Source organism: Vigna unguiculata, chromosome 1 (genome assembly GCF_004118075.2).
Source record: "Vigna unguiculata cultivar IT97K-499-35 chromosome 1, ASM411807v1, whole genome shotgun sequence".
Classification (NCBI taxonomy): Eukaryota; Viridiplantae; Streptophyta; class Magnoliopsida; order Fabales; family Fabaceae; genus Vigna; species Vigna unguiculata.
The window spans coordinates 39,280,856-39,303,562 of NC_040279.1; the positions used below are offsets into that span (position 1 = coordinate 39,280,856).

At 31.8% G+C, this 22,707-nt stretch overlaps 3 protein-coding genes across 3 annotated transcripts; 1 reads left to right on the top strand and 2 right to left on the bottom strand.

The window, feature by feature from the left end:
- Positions 1 to 853: 853 nt before the first annotated feature.
- Positions 854 to 2,845, bottom strand: LOC114185447 (probable E3 ubiquitin-protein ligase RHC2A). The gene has a single exon (XM_028073173.1). It carries the CDS (start codon positions 2,609 to 2,611, stop codon positions 1,451 to 1,453), a length of 1,161 nt encoding a protein of 386 aa, XP_027928974.1. The 5' UTR covers positions 2,612 to 2,845; the 3' UTR covers positions 854 to 1,450.
- An 8,671-nt stretch (positions 2,846 to 11,516) lies between these two features.
- On the top strand, positions 11,517 to 19,285 carry LOC114192755 (anaphase-promoting complex subunit 2). Its single transcript, XM_028082565.1, has 17 exons — positions 11,517 to 11,815; positions 11,884 to 11,976; positions 12,072 to 12,303; positions 12,844 to 13,136; positions 13,290 to 13,361; positions 14,102 to 14,346; positions 14,773 to 15,189; positions 15,299 to 15,500; positions 15,638 to 15,752; positions 15,862 to 15,944; positions 16,823 to 16,942; positions 17,077 to 17,165; positions 17,240 to 17,321; positions 17,650 to 17,838; positions 18,276 to 18,344; positions 18,454 to 18,622; positions 18,779 to 19,285. Exons 1-16 carry the CDS (start codon positions 11,585 to 11,587, stop codon positions 18,574 to 18,576), a joined length of 2,655 nt encoding a protein of 884 aa, XP_027938366.1. The 5' UTR covers positions 11,517 to 11,584; the 3' UTR covers positions 18,577 to 18,622; positions 18,779 to 19,285.
- Positions 19,286 to 20,824: 1,539 nt separating this feature from the next.
- On the bottom strand, positions 20,825 to 21,763 carry LOC114182514 (thaumatin-like protein). Its single transcript, XM_028069433.1, has one exon. The coding sequence runs from the start codon at positions 21,552 to 21,554 to the stop codon at positions 20,835 to 20,837; it is 720 nt and encodes a 239-aa protein (XP_027925234.1). The 5' UTR covers positions 21,555 to 21,763; the 3' UTR covers positions 20,825 to 20,834.
- Positions 21,764 to 22,707: the final 944 nt, after the last annotated feature.

The following is a 22,707-nucleotide window of genomic DNA, read 5'->3' on the forward strand; positions in this document are numbered from 1 at the left end:
CATATATTTGTTTTGAATAACTTTTGTAATGAATTATTCAATGTTGACAAAATTATTTTTATTATTATTATATATTTTTGTTAAGGGTTGTGTTCTTCTAAATATTAAAGATGCCTAAATCATAAAATGCTTTCGCTAGTTCTCATTATATCAACATGCAGCATTAAAAACAATAAAACCAGCACAATCATTTTGAAATAAATCTTCCCTATTTTATTTATCATCTTTTAATTTTAATTTTATTTTACAACAATCATTTTAAAAAAATGAGATTGTATAACCGATTTCTCAACTTAAATAGCGATTTGAATTGTTTAGATGATAATAAGAGGAATGTGCGATTGGGGAACTTTGAATTTTTTTAGGTTAATATAAAAGTAAGAAAGGTAATTAGCTTTCCTGAGTTGGCAATGCTATTTTCATGATAATTGGTAAATGTCCATGCTCAAAATACAGAGCCAACTCCTCAATGATCCAAAACAGTACGAATTCAGAGATGTTAGCAAAGGATCACAGTTAACTTCCTGGAATGCCATTAGATAAAAAAGCACAATATTTACATGACCTTAAAATTTGTACCAAATAGCCTAATAGATTCATGAACATTGTTAACTGTAATGGTAACAAGTTGTGCATGATACAGATGAGAAACTTTATTCAAAAGTTAAAACACTCACCATAATGATAGCTAAAGAGAATGATGTGTACCGTAAAAATAACTGTGAATCACGAGTTAGTTTCACCCAGAATTGTCATGAAAAAAATTCAAGAATGTGTCTTCTTACTTTAACTGATCATTAAAACAGAGAGTAATGCAGAAGGAGACAAAAACAATCAATTCCACACAATGTAGTAATGCAGAAGGAAAAATAATATATTGTAGTGGAGAAAGTGATGTAGCTGACCAGTAATCTTAGTTATCATCAAGAACACAATCAATTTGAGACAGCAGTACGCTGAAAATTAAAAGCCAATGACAATGGGGGACACAATGAACAATGAATTTGAAGGAACATAAACTGACGTATCACTGTGACCAGAAAGATAAAAACATGGAATAAAAACAGTAGAAGGTGCTTCATTTCATTATCAAAGTAAAACGAAGTTCAAGATCATGCATCATCACCATATCATATCCCCTCACCCCAAAAATTCCAAAGATACACAAACACTTGACAGCTCCAAAGCCCCTACTTCAGTCTGGTTCCTCCATGGTTTTGACTTTCAACAATTGCTGTCACTCCCTATCCCTATGCCCTATTCTTAACATAACACTTCCCCATCAAAGAAAATGTGAGAATCAATCACTAGACTCCATGCTTGCATTGAATCCTTGAGGACTCTCAACCAATATCATTATGTACATTTTGACAATGATAAAGGGGAATCCAGAGAAAAAAAGTTGAGAGCTTTTATACACTCTAACTTACCTTCTTCTCTTCCTTTACTACTACCATGCTCTCATCCCACTGTTTACATCCATAGACCAAGTCCTACGCGATCGCGGAGAAGGATCCATACTAGAACGAGACGAACTCGCTCTCATAGACTCTCTACTAGAAGCAGATCGCTGTGTAGTACTAGAACCACTACTTCCAACCCCACCTCTGAAGCAACCAAACAAATTGCGGAAAAAACGGTTCAATCCTCCACTCTCTCTTCCTCTGTTCCCTCTAGAAGACCATGAAATCCTCCTAGGCTCACCTCCATTGTTAAACCCTCCATCCATTTCGGTATACACCACAGGAAGCTCCCTCTCAGCACCTCTTCTCCCACCGGAAAATCTCCCTACAGCAAACCCTCCACCGGGCAACCTCCAAATCGTCAACCCCACATTCTCTTCCTCGTTCAACCCAACATTTTGTGGTGGATTTGAATTCGCATTTGAATTTGCGTCTGAGGAATCCGCAGGTAACTCATGGCGACAAACAGGACAAGAATTGTGGAGTGCGAGCCATGGTAAGATGCACTCAGGGTGATATATATGCTTACACGGCATTTCCCTCACCGCGGTACCTAATTCAAAAGCTTCTTTGCACACCGCACAGTGTGATTCCATGGCTAAGTGAGTGTCATCAATTTCGATGGTTGGTAACGAATCTATGGCTGCTTTTGACGCAGGAGGGTGCTCGTACCTTCCAATACCGTTGATCTCAATCTGAGAGAGTTGCTCCAGAAGCCTATCGAATCCAGATCCGAGTAGAAACTCTGACATGCTCGGAGGCAAGGGTCTCAGCCCAGAACCGGCACCATCGTCGTAGAACAGCTCAAAGCCTCGACTTTCCTCCTCGCTTGTAGCGGAGGTGGCAGCTGCGCTGCCGCGGAGGACGATAACGGGGTTGAAAGGGGAGCGGTCACCACCGTTGCGGCGGGTGCGGCGCAGGGCAGGACGGGCAGCGTTGTCGGAGGCAGGGCGCTGACCGATCATGTACATGGCGGCGGCTGGGAAGCGGCGGCGGCGAGGATCGAGGTGGACTGAGCGCGGCGGGTGTTCGATTTCTTCGATGAATCCGCCGTCGCAGTCGGGACAGACCACGGCATCCTGGCGGAAAACGCGGACGAAGCGGCTGCAGCGGTAGCACCAGTACGAGGATGTCCCAGAAGACATCATCGTGAAGTAGATCTCGAAGGAACCGAACGGATCCGCAAGCAGGATTCAAATTTTTGGACCAGATTCTCGTAGAAAGAAACTGTCTAAGAATCCGAAAAGGAGGAGGGAAAAAAAGAAGATAAGAAGAAAGGAGTCAGAGACTACGAGGAATGGTTCATGTGTCTCTATGTGGGAGTTTCCATGGAAGAGAGAGAGGGGGCAGGGGCGACGGCAAGGTCATGTGTCGCGTGGAACAAAGATAACAGCGAAACCGCGTAGTCATGTCTTAGCGTGTCACCAACCACGTGGCCGTCTGTGGTTGGATGTAACAAAACGGCACCGTCTTGATGATGCAATCTTGTTAATAAGCTGAATGAGCCGTTTTGGGACTTTGTTTTCAACTTTCTTCTCTTTCTCTCACTCTGTCTTAACGTGGACACATTCTAATCATTCCTTTCCGTCTTAAAAAAATATTACACACTTTTTTGTTCAAATCTTAATATTTCTAGATTTTCTTTCTTCTATATTTGTATAATATACTGGATTTTGTTATTACGTTTTTCTTCCAGTTTTCTTTATAATTAATTGATTACTTGTTTAATACATGCGTATTTCTTTTTACATTTTAGATAATAATTAAATACTTAATTATTTTTAGGAAAGTCAAATATAATTTTTTTGTGAGTGGCTAAAGGATGAGAGTTACAAAGGACAAAAAAATATCTTACTTAAATATCAATCTATGGCTTTATTACTAAATATTTTTAAAATTAATTTGAGGTGACTGATCTTATTGCTTAAGTCACTTGTTAAACTTAATGTTATTGCAAGTAACACAAATCATCACTTGAATAATCAATTAGATGTTAAAATATTACACCTAGAAAACAGCAACGAGATATTGTACGAGTATGATACATACAAATTTTTCAAACATAAATTGTTTTCATATTATTGTGTTATACATTTGAAATATTTTTATAAATAACATAATATATATATATATATAAATAAAAATTGTATAAGAAAACAGCAATATAATTTATAACTTCCGGACGATAAATAGATGTTATTTCTCCTATTTTATTTATTAAAGTAGTTCGTTAAATTATATAAAAAAAATGGTATACATTAATGTGTTACTGTGAAAAATATGTTGACAACAACTTACAATCAATTGTCAAATTACATATACCTTATAAACTCGTAAATTTTGATGAAATTCACAATTTTTCTCTCTTGCAACTTTTGGTCCCTAACTCTTCTCCAACTTTTTTTTTTTAATTTTTAATTCACAATGAATGAATAAAACTTGCATACTTCTACTTTCATCTAAAAACGACAAGTGTATGAGTTGGACATTTGTTAAAAGTGTTTTAAAAGTATGCTTACGGACAAGAACGGACAAAATTCGATATTCATGTAGTTTTCGTGTAAAAAATATACTTTTTAATCCATCTAAGAGAGTATAAACTAAAAAATAATAATATAGACCAAAATTAAAAGAACTCAAAAATTTTAGAATAAAACTCAATCAAGCCAAAATAATTTTATATTTTAGCACAATAAATATATATATGCTCTTTTTAAAAGCAAGACTTTATGACATTGTTAAAATTCCCTTAAACTTTTCCTTTCCTCTCTTGTGGTCGTTGGGATTTTATTTTGTTTTTTGTTTTTTTCTCTACAAATAGGAAAAATATTATGTCATTTTCAAATGTGTGGGGGTAAGGCATTGTTTTTCAAAGGAGCGTTTTGGCGTGCATTTTATCTTTCCATCTTTTAACGACGTGTTTGGTTGGTTGATTGTTTCTATTCAGATTTTAAAACAAAAATATATAAACATGAAAAGAAGATTGAAATAAAGGTGTAGGTTCTATTATGATAAGTAATAATAATTCAAAATCCGTAAAATTAAAAAAGTGATAATAATTGAGTTTGAATTGGTAGTCTTAAATGACACACATTAATAAATAAATAAAAAATGGATTGTAGTGCCACACGCTGGCCTTAATAAACGCTCAGAGAATCTTTTAATACAGGTTTTGGTAATGAATGTTGCTGGTACAGATTCAAAATCTCATAAATTAATATTGGACTATAATATTATAAACTTGTCAAATGTACGGGTAAACAATTTATTTTACTTTAAGAGCTCGAAATAAATAAAGCAAAGCATTAAGATATTTAATATATTCACTAAATATTTATTTATTAGGCAGTCTTGTTATATAATACTGTATATAAAAATTACAAATATTTGAATAATATTAAATAATATAATATTTTTATTTCCTGATAATCATTCTTAACATAAAACATAATATTTAATAGCAAAAGTAAGCTCGTGTAAATTAAGCAATACTCAGTATATTATTTCAATAATCATCTTGAAGTTAATATTTATCATCAAACATATATAGTTATTCTACAAACAAGTTTCATAGTCTATCATTTACCACGCTTTTCTCATTTCTATCATAAATATGATTCAACAATAAAAATTAGAGTGCAAACGAAATTTATCATCAACTTCAAAATCAATATTTAACATCAATAATTAAATGTCTATTATAATATATATAGTCCTCTAGACTCAAACATCACAACATAACCTTCGTGGTTCATTTATAATATAAACATTTGACTCTACTTATAAATGATTAGTATATTAAGAAATTCAAAGACTATGTACTTATCATAATTCATTTCAGCCTCTTAAAAGTTATAATTATAATTTCACATTGAGACATTAATCCCTCTCAAGTATGACAAGGGTAAATTCCTTGTATATGTAAGATTCAAACCTTTTTCATATTGAAGCTCCGGATTGTAAGAATCTCATATGACTCTCACGAGTAGTTATTTTCTTATACATAGGTTTGATACTAACTGATTCAAGATACTTTATTCGAAATTCCTCTCAATGCATCATCTAACATCACATAATTTCATTTAATTTCATTCATCGTCTCAGTCATTCCTTATTCTCTTGTTTTCCTTCATCTTCAAACAATTTTCTTCCTAAATGTCCATATTCTTTCATTAACATCCCTCTCAAAATTTCATCTCTTAGTATTATGCATTGAGTAAGGATGTGTGTTGGTCAAACTCTACTAAGATTACAAACTTATATAGAGTGTCATAGTCTACGTGATAAGAGTTGAAGAAGGTTCTTGTGGCGGGATTAAGAGTGAAACCCCTCACCTGACAATGTCATAAGTTATCTTACCATGTTAAGAGGAATTTGATTGGTTGTTAAGCCAAGTGGAGCCAAAGTGTTGTTTCTGCAATCCATTGGAAAGTTTTATGACAAGTGCAAGACTTATTGCGTTCAAGTCGATGCATAAATCTTGATATTCAGTATAGTATTATATTAGATATTGAGTCTAGTATTATATTATGCTTATGTATTTGTGTGCAAATGGTTTGATGATTGAATCATTAAATGTTGTGTTTTGGTTGCATTGAGATATTGATTTATAAACTATTTTTTTATCATTAAATGTTGTGTTTTTGTTATATTGGGATATTTAGTTATATAATGTTGATGTATGTTCATGTTAACATTAACTTATCCTCTTTATTTGTTGGTTGGTTATTTGTAGTTTTGTGATAATCATTTTTATGGTGTAAACAAACAACCTCCAAATGATAATAATAATGATAGACGGTTAGAAATTACAGAAATAGACAAAGTATAAAATTATTTGATGTGATATATAAGATTTTATATTTTGTAATGTGGTGTATTTATGACAACACTCAATTTTTTGTAATAAATTTATTCTTTTTATTTTCTTAAATTGAAGTTATTTGGACATGATCTATAATTACACATTTGAAATTTGTTTATATATGTTTTTTTTATTCATATGATTAAAGTGCTCAAATATTATTAATATATGATTGTCATAAATATATTTTTTTTTGGGATGTTACATATCTTATGATAAAAAAAAAACAATGCAATAAGATCACGAGGGAGGCATAATCCCACGAGAAAAAACGAATCCTTTTTTTTTTAAGTTAAAGTTTTGTTTTTTTTTATTTTTTTATTTACTGTTTTAAGTTGTCTTTGATAAAATATGATTTTTGTCTTCGATAGTATATGAAATTAATTAACGGTTTACGAGTTAAACATAAAAAATTAATATTTATTTTAAGTAAAGTAGCACATATTAATATTATAATACAATATCTAACATACGATAATTTAAAACAATCCTTAAAATCAATAAAATAAATAATATATCGATGTCTTAAAATCAATATTAGTTTAAATTAGTAATCTAAAAAGTTTAAAATGATGGAAATAAGAGAACACATTTTAAAGAGACCAAAAGAATTCATATTTTTACAAAGATTAAAATATGAATCTCAAATTGTATCAAGACGGAAAAAAAATGTATAAAAGCTAAAATCAGTACATACTAATTTCGTGAGGACTAAAGTATATTTAATTTATTTTAATACTTAATAACTCATTTTTCTCATATTCATTTTTAGCAAATCATACGTGTTTAGAAAAGTCTACGCGTTTTTACATAAGTTATGTGAGTACTTTACTTCCCCGTATTAAAAATACTTATGATAATAATATTATTAACGTTACAATAGTTGTTAACGTGTTATAATGTTTAATTTCATTCTCATACTTTTTAAATAAAAATTAACAGTCATTTAAAAAACCGTAGTGTTATTTTTTAATATTTAATTAATACTTTTTTTTTATTTTACATGTCAAAGATTTTAAATTTATAAAATAATACACTCACTTTAAATATTATACAGAATATATATCATAATGTTGTTTTTCTAATTTAATATATTTTTAACGGAAAAACGTTTTTAATAAAAAATAAAACGAATATATTAAACATGAATAAACTATGTAATTATGAATGTTACATTATTAACTGTGAATTAATGTTAAAAGGCACTACTTCGAAAATGTAAAATAACCTGTAAAAGAATGTTAAATCAATTTACATGTACATTGTTGAAATATAGAAAGTCACTTGGGAATATTGGATTGTAAAGGTTAATAAGGTAAAAAAAAAACTATACAGAGATAAATATCTAAATGTGATAAGAGAAAAGCATTTTGTTAGTTGTTCATATAAAATTAAGTAAAAGTTAATATAATCTTTTGTCTTGTTTCTTTTTATCAGTTTGTCTTGTTCTTTTGATGCATAAATTAAAGGCCAGAAATATAAAAGAGCTTTTAGCTGCTTGAAAATAAATGTTGAATATTTCATTCAGTTAATATGTATTTTTCGAAAATAAATTATGTTCATTTTCATAACCTATATTTTTTTAGGATGAAAATGTATCAACAAATTGTGATTATGTCTATGACATGTTACAAAACATTAGCACTATGAATCTTGAAAATGGATCATAGGGCGTGGTTGCTTGAATGCTCAACCCAATCAATTCTTTTAGAATGAGAACTCACTACACATCCAACTTTCCTAACCTAGCTACCCTCTTTCCTTTACCATCCATGAATATCTAAAAACTTACTATTCATTCTAATAACCCAATTACAACATCATCCTCATATTCATTAAATTGCAAAACCTATCTATAACACATTTTGGTGCGATTCAAGAGTCATTATCTTCTACAATTAAATTTTTGCATAAAGTTTTACTTCACACAAACCACTCTACCTCTTCTGGTGACCATAATTTAGAGTTTGGATAACCAATAAATAAAAGATTGAAAAAATTATAGTTATGTATTTGGATGAAACAAATTAAGAGAATAATTTATTTATTTGAAAATTTTGAATTTCTTTCAAAAAAAATTACATGCTTGAATGAGGAAATTAAAAAAAAATTGACGAATATTAGAAAAGTATTTTAAACAACTAAAATAGTAGAATTTGAAATTTATTTAAAAATAAAAAAATTGAAATTATACAGTTGTGAAATTACTCACTCGTTAGGACCAAAAAAGTCTACAAGTCCAAAATATCAAGTCGGTCTAGGAAGAATGTTGAAATGAGTTGGTTCGGGCATAAGGTCAAGTCAAGTGGGCCCGGGTTGCAGGTCGAGCTGAATCATGCCAAGCCAAGTCGAGTCTACCAAGATCGTAGGTCGACTGAGTCGACCCAAGCCGAAGGTTGAGATACAACAAAGTCAGCCTGGACCGAAAGTCGAGCCAAGTTAGTCTTGGACGAAGGTCACAACGAGATGACTCAAAGATGAGTCGGTCCGAGCTGAAGGTTGAGCCTAGTCGACCCATGACGCAAGTTGAGCCTAGTCATATTGGATTGAAGGTCGAGTCGAAGGTCCAAATGACATGACTCTTTGTTAAGTCGACCCTATTTGAAGATCTAGCCAAATCAGTTCGAGTCGAGGGTCGAGTCGAGTTTATCTAAACATAAGATTTAAACTAATATACTGTAATTAAAGGTTGAGTTGAGTCAACTCCAGCTGAATCAATTCAAATTAATTGATGTCAGATCAATTTACATTGTGTAAAGGTTGAATCGACTTGAATTGGTCTAAGTCGAACCAATTAAAGTCAAATTGACTTGAATAAACTTGAATCAAAAGTTAAGACGAATCGTGTCAAATAAAAGACCGAATTAAGTTAAGTTGAACTCAAAAATAAAATTTAATCTATCATAAAATAAAAATTAAATTACTTTATTCAAATAAAAAAATTAAAAATTATTATTTTTTAATTACTTCATCTAAACTAATTATTTGTAAACTAATTATTTATAAAGTAAGAAGAATTTAATTACTTATAATTCAATTATTAAATATTTTAATTTTTTGGAATCGTTAAAATCCTTCCTCCAAAAACACAGAATATAATAATTGAAGCTAACTTCATTTTCTGCTAATTCTTAGTTTGGTTGACAAATGAAAAAGTAGACTTGACCACTACATCTACGTCAACTTTGGTTGGTGTTTTCAAGTTGAAATAATTGGAATACTTAGTGGGCAACTACCATGCACAACTGGAACAAGTATCTGATAACCATCACAAATGAAACCGTTTATTTATTTTTTATTCTTTAAATCCTTTTAAATTTTCATATTGATTAAATATAGATATAAATATGAGTAATTTTTTATTAAAATATTTATAATTTATTAGTTAATTTGAAAAATTCATCTACTTTTATTTGATTTTTAATTTCTTAATTTATTTATAATACATGTTTGATTTTTTTTCATATAAATTTACTTAATTATTATTTAATATTCTTATTTTATATTTATGTAATTATAATTTTTTTATCAATATTTAATATTAAAAAAAGTATATTATTTTGATATTGAATACTTTATATTATTATACTTTTTTATTGTAATTTTTATTTTTAATAAAAAATATTGAATTAGTATTTTGAAAAATAAATAACAAGCAAGGACGTTGTTTCCTATAAGAATGAGATGAGAGAAAAAATTTATCCCATTAAATAAAAATAAGGTCAGGGTTAACTCATATTGAATTGAGTTTGTTTGCTAACTCAAAATAAAATTATAATCACCAAATTTAATGTTTGTTTTAGGTGTTGATATTTTGTCTTTTTAGTTCATAACTCTCGATTACCGTTACAGTGGACAATATTTTTATTTTATTTTGGGTATTATATTATGTTATTTTACAATGCAAATGGGAACTTAATATATATATTAATACTATAGTTAAAATAATAAAGTATAATGTATCACTTTTATTTTATATTATATACTTTTTGTTATAGCATTGAAATACTCAATAACCTTGCTTGTTGGGCTTTTTGGATACAAGGCCCATATGACAAAAATCCTCATCCAGTTTGGACCGGATATTTTTATTTTTTATATTAATATTAATAATTATACAATAAAAAACCGTCATTTCCTACTAATTAAGGCTTATGTAGAAAATAGTATGAAAAAAAAACTATTATCATGATTTTATATTCTTTTAAAAAACAAAACCGAATGAATTTTATTTAATTTCAGAATTGTTATTTCCTGTTATTTAAGATAAATTGAAAAGACAAGGGAGTAAAACCCCGGGAGTGTATCCAATAAATTCTTCATCGTCAGCATTATAAAAGTTAAAAAATTGCTGAAATAATCTCAAAATTTCCCAATTTTTACATGACTCTTTACCTCATGCAATTATGGAACAATGCTTAACATATTTATTTATTTTTGGAATAAACTTTAAGTATTTTAATCTTTTACGCCACATAATAATGAGTAGTTTTAATTAAAAAAATAAATTAAGGGTAGCACTCGGTTTTTATTATTGTAAAATTAGAAATCTTCATTTCTCACTCTTATAATGAAGAGCAATATGTATTGATATTTTTAGGATAATATATATATATATATATATATATATATATATATATATATATATATAAATAATATTTTGTCTTTATAAAATTATAAAATTTTGTTTTTATTTCTAAAAGTTTTGAACAATTCTTTAGACTTTTCAAAATTACAAATGTGTTATTATTATTAAAAGAGTAAAAAATCACTTAATAACTTATAGTATTTAGTAACATGATATTTTACTCATTAAAACATTTAAAATGACAATAAGCTAACTATTATTGATAAAAATAATACATATTTTAAAAAACTATAAACATTTATGAGAATATTTTATTTACAGTATAACTTATTCATTTTTTAAGGTTCACAAATTCTAGGATTTAAATTTCCTAGAATGTGAAAATTTACCGATTACCAATCTTTCCAGAACATTAACACTTACGAGAAGGACGACTACATTTATAAGTTTGGAATACTTAAAAAAAATTTCCTAAGACATTCGAAAAATTTAGAATTTGTAAAGTATGTGAAAACAACTACATTTTTATTATAACATTTACAATTCCACTTAAAGAGCGAAACTTGGTATAAAATATCTTCAATTTTGATTCTTTATGTTCTCAACTTGAAAAATTTGCATCAGTGAGCATTTTTTAGTTTAGTTCACTGACTCATAATTCCCAAGGCCATGGAGGAACCAAACTCTTGTTTCTTCAACCCTGCAATTTTGGATTCCCTATCTGAGGATTCTCTTCACGAAATCATCGGCAGCTACAATGGCTTCTGCGACGCAACGCAATCCCTTCTCACCGGGAACGGCGATCTCTCCGTCGGTCCCGACTTCGTTTCTCACGTTCACGCCCTCTGCAAACACCGTCTCCATTCCCTCGTTCAAGACCACTTTCTTCGAGTCCTCGAGGTACCCAACAATTTATTTCACCAACAGTGGTCCAAAGTTTGAAAATTTATCGACTCTTTTGGTTGCAGGAGACTTTTGAACGAAATGGGGCATCAAGATTTTGGCGCCATTTTGATCCCTACTCTCATGTTGCGGGTTTGAACAAGAATGATGATCTTGATGTTAGTTTTCTTTATCCTTACTTTACTTCTTTTTTCCTTTTTCTTTTTTTCGTTGTGGTGGGTGTTTAGTTCTGCTGTATGAATTGTTGAACCAGATTGACGAGGATGAAATTCAGAATGTGTTGTATAATGCTTTGGAAGAGGTTACTTTGGAGAAACAGTATCAGGAGAAGTGTCTTTTGATGTTGGTGCATGGTTTGCAATCTTACCAGGACCAGATGTTAGAGGATAAACATGATTTTGAAGGAGAAAGAAATTACCTTACTTCTAAGTATCAATGGATTGTCTCTTCTGTTCTTATGGCCACACTTCCTCGGCATTTCCCCGGTTTGTTTGCAGTTTGTTACTTTTTAATAGGTTAACGAGGGTTTGTTTAAGCAAACTGATAGCTTTAGTTATGAATGCTTTTTTACTAATCTCGTGGTTTTCTTCGTATGTATACTTTTACATCAAAGTTTGATATGGTTAGCACTACTATACTGGTTTACATAGGTTAGTTCCTAATGCAATATTTTGAGCTCTTGATCTATGTGATTTGGGTCTTTTAAAGTGAATAACTGAGTATGAGTAGATAAGTAATCTCTGTCATTGATAAAAAAAATAATGGTTGATGTTCCAAATATATCCATGAACCAACGATTGAAATTTGTTACTTTACCTTGTAAAAGTGAGTTACTCACTTTTGAGAAGCCATGTCCTTTTTTGACGTTTGTGAGAACATTTTAGTTGCTTGAAAGCTCTGCTTATTAAAAATACAGTTACTGTGTTTCCTCTTCGTATCAATTTCTCTTATTTGATCTTTTTTAAGGAGCTTACCGCTTTCTTTTCTTTTTGCCTTGTATGTTTTTTCCTGTTTGCAACTTTTAGTTATACTGCATTGGTATTTTAAAAGAAAACTGGAGGAGTTAAGTACGATCATGGATGAAGAGTTCTGTGATGATGCATCTCAAAATAAGGATGGCATGGATTTAGATGAAAAAGGAAAAGTATGCAACAAGGTTGGTGAAATGGATGTTGATGAGTGCTATAACGACCATAGGTTCTCGGAAAACAGTAGACTGGTGAAGAACATTGGAAAGGTTGTTCTTGATCTTAGAAATCTTGGATTTACTTCCATGGCGGAGGATGCTTATGCTTCTGCTATATTTTTACTACTGAAGGTGAGGATGTTTCTGAAATTCAAAGTCCTGGCTTTTCCAGCTTTCCTGAATCTCATTTTACCAATTTGGCTCTCACCATTTTGTTTTACTTATGTATCTCTTTGTAAATGTAATCTGTGGATGACATCTGGCTTTCTCCTTTCTGAATGGCAGGCAAAAGTAAATGATGTAGCTGGTGATGATTATCGAAGTTCTGTTTTACAATCTATTAAAAGCTGGATACAGGTTTGTTTTGCATATAGAATTTCATGCTAATTATGCTATAATTTTCAGTTGTTGTTTTATAATTACATTGACACTTAATTTTGACTCTAATTACATTATAAATGTAAATTTTTGTATCAGATAGTAATAATTAATATTGTTGTACATTTCATCATTCAGATAACACTTAGCTATTTATCATTTTTAGATGTTGGGAATTGATGAAAGAGACTGGTCAAAGGATGCCCAACCAGCCAAAAACATTTCCAAAATCCAGTCTTGTCAAAATTTTATGCCACATACAAGTTTCACTCCACTTATTTTCTTAATAGGATTTTTTGCTTTATTAGTCGTGTTGCATCTCAATTCTTACATAACCATGATTTCTTTCCTCATGATATATACTAATTTCATTACATATACCACATCTATACGAATTCAATTAAATAAGATTTTATTATGATGTTTTGCTTTGGTCAATCATTTATTTTCACAAGAACAACCTAATTACGTGCTTTACTAAAATATCGATGTTCATATGCATTAAGTGTAGTAGATAAAATGTATCTGCATAGTGCATACGAGTTCCAAAGTCATTAATGGAATAACTTATTTTGAGACCCTATTTATATATTTCTGAAAGTTTGACAGTCACTGTACTTTATATAAAATATACTTTCTAATTCTACCCATAGTAGCCAATTTAGGGAAGTGTACACTCTCAATTCTAACACGGTATGCTGATAACTGGTATCATTCAGGCTGTTCCTCTCCAATTTCTGCATGCACTTCTTGTCTATCTTGGTGATGTAGTTAGTTATGAGAGTACTTCATCAGGTTTGAAATCACCTTTAGCGCCACAGCCATCTTCGTGCTGTCCTGGAATTAATACTCCCTCTGAAGGGCTAGTGAGATGGAAGTTGCGGCTGGAATATTTTGCATATGAAACATTGCAAGATTTAAGAATAGCTAAATTATTCGAGATCATTGTTGATTATCCTGAGAGGTACTTTATTTATAGTTCTCTTTATTTCTTTTGAGTTTTCTATTAGAAAATTAATTATCCTCTTGGTTTCTTTTCTTTTTTTTTAACAAATTGAATGGCTAGATCAACACCGTTGCCTAAAACATATGTGGTTATAGCTTCTAGTCATAGCAGAGACATTGACAATTGTTCTAGGATTTAACATTTTCTTTCAGAAATGAAGTTGTTTCTGTTTGTCAGAACAATGAATCTAGAATTTAGATTATCAACTCTTTCTTCTTGCAGTTCCATGCTTGCCTTGGTTTTGAATAACTTTCAAGCTCCAACATTTAGCACTTGTGCCATTTGGCTTGTCTTAACTAATTCACTCTTTACTGGATTGTGGCTTGTTTGTTCATGTCATGTCTTCTGATCATTTATTTTCTTTCTCTCTACTAATTTTTGAAGCTCTCCTGCAATTGAAGACTTAAAACTGTGTCTTGAATACACTGGACAACATTCAAAGCTGGTGGAATCGTTTATTTCAGCACTGCGATATCGCTTGCTTACTGCAGGCGCATCAACCAATGATATTTTACACCAATATGTTTCAACAATTAAAGCACTTAGGACAATAGATCCTGCAGGTGTTTTCCTTGAGGCAGTTGGTGAACCCATAAGGGATTATTTAAGAGGAAGGAGGGATACCATAAAGTGCATAGTAACAATGCTGACAGATGGAACTGGTGGAAATTCAAGTTCCTCTGGAAATCCTGGAGATAGCCTTCTTGAAGAGTTGAACAGAGATGAGGAAATTCAAGAGAATGCTGGTGTTGATGATGATTTTAACAGTGATGATAGGCAAGCATGGACCAATGCCATGCGGTATATCCATGTTCTGGATGATGATCAGTTGTTTTTAATTGTTTTTTCTGATTTGATATGCCTGCCATATTATAAAATGACCTTTCTTTTAATTGCCTTTTCCAAGCAGATGGCAACCTGACCCTGTGGAAGCAGACCCATTAAAGGGAAGCAGAAACCAAAGGAAGGTTGACATACTTGGGATGATTGTTGGCATAATTGGTTCAAAAGATCAATTAGTTCATGAATATCGAACTATGCTTGCTGAGAAACTTCTAAATAAATCAGATTATGATATTGATTCAGAGATACGTACTCTAGAACTCCTGAAGGTATTTATTCAAATAAAAACTCATGAAACCTGGTTGTTTGATAGGTTGTGGAGTTAATATTATATTATTATTTTGTATGTATTCATTCATGTTTTGTATTGCTATCTAAACATATATTAATGCCTTTGTTTTTGCAGATACACTTTGGAGAGAGCAGCCTACAGAAATGTGAGATTATGCTCAATGACCTAATTGGCTCAAAGCGAACCAACAGTATCATTAAAGCTACCATAAATCAGCTGCCTCAGACAAGTAATTTCCAAGTTCATATTTCCCATGTTTGTGATTATTGCCAGCAACAATTTTAACTATTATTTATCTTTAGTTCCTTTTCACAAACAAATTGGTGATGCTCCCTCAGGTACTGAAGTGGGAGACAGTGCAATATCCATGGATGTAATTTCTGCCACTATCATATCTTCTAATTTCTGGCCTCCAATACAGGTTTGTGGACACAATTATTTTATTGATTCTTTTGAATTTTAGTTAATGAGCAGATAAATGATTTATGTATGTCATCACACGACATCTATTCCTCAATAAGACTGTATTATATTTAGGCTCAGCAATAAGGCTTTTCCTCTGAAGAAAGTGCCAAAACTTATTGTTCAATATAATTATTATTATTTATTTACTATTATATGTAGTCTTCACTTTCTAGGGGTACGATTCATTACTTCTTTCAATTAATTTCTGTTTAAGGATCACTTCTGCTTGAGATGCAGGAATTATGTTGGTCCCTTTGTTCCATAATGCCTTAAATTGTAAATCAAATCAGTTTTTTACATAGTTTATCCTCATCTTATCTTAAGCAAATAAAAAATGATCAAACATTCCTTTTTCTGTCCCTATCTTTCCTGCTATTATCAGTCTTTTTCATTGTTATCATCATTATGCTGAGGCAAATTTATATTCTCCAAACGTAAATGTACTACTGACGTATGTAACAATTTTTTGCAGCAAATTTTGATTTTTTTCTCTAAAAAGGTAAATCAGAAAATAAAGACACATAAATAAAATCAGGTTTTTTAGTGTTGATTTTCATGCAGTTAAACAATTTCAAATTTGTGATATAACGTTTCAGTTCTCTCGTCTAGAAAGTTCAGGTAACTTTGCCTATCATTTTTTTGTTTAATTGAGTTGTGTTGAGCTTGAAACGCAAACCAAGCACACTATGATAACACAATCTACCTGCTGATAAATAAAACATAATGTAGCCTTTCTCAACATAAAAAGAAAAGACAATCTAGATTTTTTTAATGATTTCATTGCTGTACTGCAAAACTGCGTCTGTACTATTTTAACTTTGAAGAAATTTACAGGATGAGCCACTTAACCTGCCTGAACCTGTTGACCAGCTCCTATCTGATTATGCAAAGAGATTTAGTGAAATCAAAACTCCTCGCAAGCTTCAGTGGAAAAAAAGTCTTGGAACCATCAAGGTTAGTTGCTCTATATTTACTGTCTGTGGATATTTGATACAGTTTCTGAACTTGATGAATAATGATGCCCCTTTCTCACATTTTACTATTTTACCTCTGTATTTCCTCCAATATTACCATTTTCTATGGTTCAGTTGGAGTTGCAGTTTCAAGATAGGGAAATGCAATTCACAGTAGCCCCTGTTCACGCATGTATCATTATGAAATTTCAAGATCAACCAAGGTATCCTTAGCAATCTTTGCATACCTTTAGTCTGTTGTGTAGTAGTAATATTATATTGTATTTCTTTTTTTCAGTTGGACTGCTAAAGACCTTGCTGCCGCTATTGGGATACCTGCAGATGCTTTAAATCGGAGAATAAATTTCTGGATAAGCAAGGTGGGTCTGAAGGACCACTTCTGCAAATTTCCTTGTTCTTCTTTTTGGTATCACTACTTTGCAGCACGATTATATTTAGTTTGCACGGATGAATATTATCTCTTTTGAGTGGACTAACTTATGATGGTTTTTTCATAACAAAAAATACACTTTTTACTTTAACACTGAAGTTCATTTAGGCATGATGATTATAGTTTTTCGATGACATGACTTGCTGTTCAATTGTGAACAATTTCACGGCTGTGAATTTTCTCTTTTAAAACCATGAAGTCTGAAGCTTAGTAGTGAAGCTGAAAATAAATACTCTTGCTGTCTTTTTTGTACCCAGGGGATCATTACAGAGTCGCAAGGGGAAAATTCCTCTGACCATGTATACACCATTGTGGAAAATATGGCTGAGACAAGTAAGAATGGAGCCAGTGCTGGTACTCAGGAACTTCTTGGAGGTGACGAGGAGGAGGACAGATCTGTGGCCTCTGTAGAAAATCAACTTCTTAAGGAAATGACTGTATATGAGGTAAGTGGGATAAAGTAATGGTCAGTTGATAGTTATGACTTACACTTACTATTACTATCCAACAATAAGAAAATTGACTGCCTAGAATTGAGAAACCTTGCAATATATGCTGTTTAAATTTTAATCTTAGATGGGTAATATATGTTGTTAACCGATCTTTTACAACACAGTCCTTGATCAATATGAGGGCAGGGAAAATATTTAATGAAGAAACACTCTAGAGAATGAATGTTCCTTGAATAAATAAATACAGTTCTTCTTCATCATCATCAGCTTGTTATTCCTAGTTTTGCCAATATGAACAAATAATTTTTGGCCAAAGATGGCTTTTGGGGTGCGCATGTATTTTCATTTATGCATCTCGTCGAGGCATTTAAACGCAAGGGATGTGCAATGCATAGATTAAAATATATCTAACTGATGAAGCTTCTTTGCAGAAATTTATCATGGGGATGCTCACAAACTTTGGTAGCATGGCATTAGATCGAATTCACAATACTCTCAAGGTAATTAATGGTTTTTAATTTATAATTCCTGATAAATAGAACAGTTTTATGCCTATATAAGTATTTCATACTATGATCAGATAGATTTAATTACATGATTTTATTGCAGATGTTTTGCATTGCTGATCCCCCATATGACAAATCACTCCAGCAACTACAAAGCTTTTTATCTGGTCTGGTCTCTGAGGAGAAGTTAGAACTTCGGGATGGAATGTACTTTCTAAAGAAGTAGTTTGATTACAGAGTTGAAATGAATGCATTTGGTCAAGAGCAAAAGGGTAAATTTTCTGCATGTGTTTCCAGAACCTGAATTTCATGAAATTAGTGTATATTTTATTAACTTATTCCTAACCATCCATGTTTTTACTTATATGTTCGTTACCGTACATAATGTTCATGAATAACTTTATATTTGGAATTTACTGAACCGACAGCTTGAGCTCCATTCTTGGTGGCATCTTTGTGTGTTGTCCTGAGGAAACTGCATCCTTTTGGCAAGAGTTTGTTTACAGACTTGGCTAGTCATTCGGGTCAGTTTTATTTTGGTTATGCAATGGTAGTTCCAATCTGAAGCATTCGTCAAGTTGTTGGGATAACACTATCCAAGATACGGTAGATAATGAAAATTCAAGTACACCAATATCATCTTTGCCCCAGGAGATGTGGATTTGAAGACGTTATTAGCTTTCAACATGTGCTACTCCTGGGTTTGCCAACCTTTTCCAAAAGCTTCCACCTTTCTGATATTATCATCTATTCTGAACGAGTCACCTTCCGGTATGTAAATTTGTATTATTTAGTGCTAATGTAATTTTAGATGATAAATTTAATCAAATAGGAAACCATATTTTATAGTGTTTACATCAAATGTGTAAGTTAATTCGTATGGTACCTTTTTCATAACTCATTAGACAGTGAGTAAACCTGAGCAAAGTTTTTAAGATACTTAACGAAAAATCACAAATCAAGCTGATCATTACCACAACCACCTAGAGTAAGTGTATGTCTGCTACCCCGAATTATTAAATTAAGATTAATAATTAAAATCTTTTGAATGGAAGAAATGTAGTTGAGATAAAAGTTATCAGTTAAGAATTAAATTTATAGTGTCCTACAATTTTAGACATTAAATTGGGAATTTACTCGCACCGAAACCCTTTATTTTTATTCATTTTATGACTATTGAAGCGTTTTTGTTGAAGTTCAAATTTGTGACCCTTACACTAAACAAACTTTACAATGAGAGCATTAGCAACATATTTATTGAATATTGATGTCGATTATAAGGGGTAAATAGTTTCAGTCTGTTATATTTAAACGACGAATAAAATATTCTTATTTCATGAAATGTTTTTTTACCAAGGTTCCAAGCTGGCTTTATTGCAGCGGAACTCACAGAATATAAGATACTTAGGATGGATGCCTGCATAATTAAAAGGAAAAAAAAATTACATGGTGAACTGCATTATAACTAATTTCGATAAATCACAAGGGAAAAGAGAAATAATATAAATTATTTATTTTTAATAAAAAATACTTTTTAATTTAATAAATTTTTGCTAGAATAAAAACGTTTCCACTTCTTGATAAGAGAAACATTTCCATAAGTATAAAAATAAGTAAAAGTAAAAGGAAAATTTTCTCAAAAGTTAACATGTATTATATATAATGTATGAGTAAAATAAACTTAACATTTCATGTTGTTAAACTTCACAGAAGAATGAAATCTCTTTTCCATCCATGTTAACATGTAAAGTAATGAATGCAAAAGGCAAAAGAAAAGTTTGGAACCATAACAAGAAAATATATATCTTAATTAAAGCATACCTCTCTGCATTAATCAAGCATCAGATAACTTGTATTCGGGAATTGGAACCTGCCCCGACTCTATTCTACTTACATCTTCTAAAAGAATTGCGTAGTGTTTCTTCACTTCCTCCACTGATTTATCACAAACTTCTTTCGCTATATTATGCCACCGATCTGGGGTGTCTTCACCATACAACACCAACGCCTTCTCAAATTGTTTGTTCTGCACTCTTGTCCAAGAGGGACAACGTTGTTCTTTGTTGTTCATGTTCAAGGAATTTGAAGCCATTAATTAGAGGGCTTCAAGGTGTGCTTTCATTCCATTTTAAAGAGTAGAAATACTAACGTAAGTTGTGGCTTGACTATAGGGTCAGTCGTGGATAATTTTTGAAGAAACAAATATAAATAGATTGAACGAGTGACAGATATCAATTCTGTTAATATCCATCAGTGCTATTTATAAGTATGATATAATCTATGCGTGGATGAATATTGTTTCTAAAAATAAAAAGATATGTATAAAATATATGATTTTGACAAAGGAGATAAGCTATAACATGTAAATCTAAACTGACTAATAATCTGATAGATAAATGAAATAATAAGTTTCTAAAACTAAGAGAAATACAAGTTTAGACTGAATGAAGAAGAAGAAAAGAGTGAAGCAGGAGAGAGAAATGATCAATGTAGAGGGCAAAATGTAATGACATAGCGAGGTGCCACGCAAGTGTTGAGCACCGGTGAATCATCATAAGCATAGCTATAAGCATTAGGGCAAACGGTCTTGAAGAGAAGAGCAAACACAGTTGGCTTGCATTTTGTAGCAAAGTGACCAGTGCAGCAATACCTATCTGACTTTGCTGCCAAACAAGCACTCTTGCACCCCACAACCTTCCCATTCCTCTCCACAACCAAAGCTGAAGGGCAATAAACGTTCAAGTTAGCTTCACAGGAAGCAACACCACAACCTCCACCACTACCACTCAGTGCCTTCATTGACACAGGAAGGTTAAACCCATCGCCCAAACTAACATCATAGAAATGCAACGCGGATTTTGAGGTTCCTAGAGTCATTTCTACTAGGGTTGCAGGAGGGACTCCACCGATTCCATTGCATTGCAATAAGCCTCCACAATCTCCTGTTTCACAACAACCTTTGCCTGTTTGTTGGTCGAAGAAACACCCTTGTCTGCCCCAGATTCTCCCTGACCAACCCTCCGGGACTTGCACAACAACCTCTTCGCCGCTTCCGAGATAAAACCCGCCATGTTTTGGTGAAGGGTGCCCTCCATTGCCGAGAATCGCAGGCCATACACTTTCTTTGCAGTTGTTCACCACTATGAGTTGTGTCCCATCTGTTTCACATGACACCATAAATCGTTCGGAGAAAACTAATGTCATAGAAGTAATAACAAACGATGTGGTAAAAGAAAATTGAATGGAAATAGATTATAAGAGAAAGGTATGAGCAAAACTGTTATAAACGTTAATACCAGGAATGAAGAGTATAAACATTAACATACAAGTGAATAGCTAATGATGAAGACAAAAAAATGATGTGAAAAGCTTTCATGGGATATGAAGAGGGAAGAGAATGAGAACCTGTACGGGAGATGGAGACTAGAATGCAGAAGAGAACGAAGTAATGTGAGAAAGAAGGCATTGAGTTTAGGAAAGTGGAACCGTTTCTGCTTCTTCCTTCTTCAACTGTGTTGTGGTTCATATCATGGCGCTGCTGAGAAGGAAAAAGCTATGCGAGGTTCCTTGATTTTAGCCATTTTCTAATCATGTTTGAAAACTGTTTCCCACTACTTTCACCTCTTATGCTCCCTTGACCAATTAATATTTGTTAAAGAAAAAATTAGTGATTTTTAATTAAATGTGAAAACAAAATTATGTTAGTAAACCATGAACATAACTAAAATCTTCTTTTTAAACTTATAATACATCTCTGTCACCATTTTCCCAAAAGCAGAAAGGAAATACATAATAAATAATTATATAGTACATAATAAATAATTATATAGTTTTACTCAAAAAAAATGTTCTAGTTCGTGGTATTTGTAGTTTTCAACCTTGCATTATTTCTTGTATTCACAACAAAAAAATGTAAATATAGTATTTTTATTTAAATTTAATATTTAATGATTTTTATTATGATAAGGTTGAAAGTAAAGTTGTCATAGTGGATAAGAACATGTGGATCAATCCGGTTCATCATGAGTTTGGATCGGTTTGGGTTGAATTTTTTTTACAAATGTCAATATGGATTAATTTTTGATCCGATCCACCAAGAACCCGGCTCACCCGGATTGAATCATTGGTGAACCGGATTGGCCCACCAATTAGTATGGTCACACACATTATGTTGAGCTTTGCAATGTTGGGATGTTTTTTTTTACTAAACACATTAGTGGGTTTGACAAATGGAAACCTAGCTTCAACTCCAAATAGATGAGGATAAAGAAGATGTTTCAAGAAATGAAAATATTGTGGATTTATCCATTCAAGACTCTAATATTATAGATAGATAAGTGATAAAAATGCTTTGATC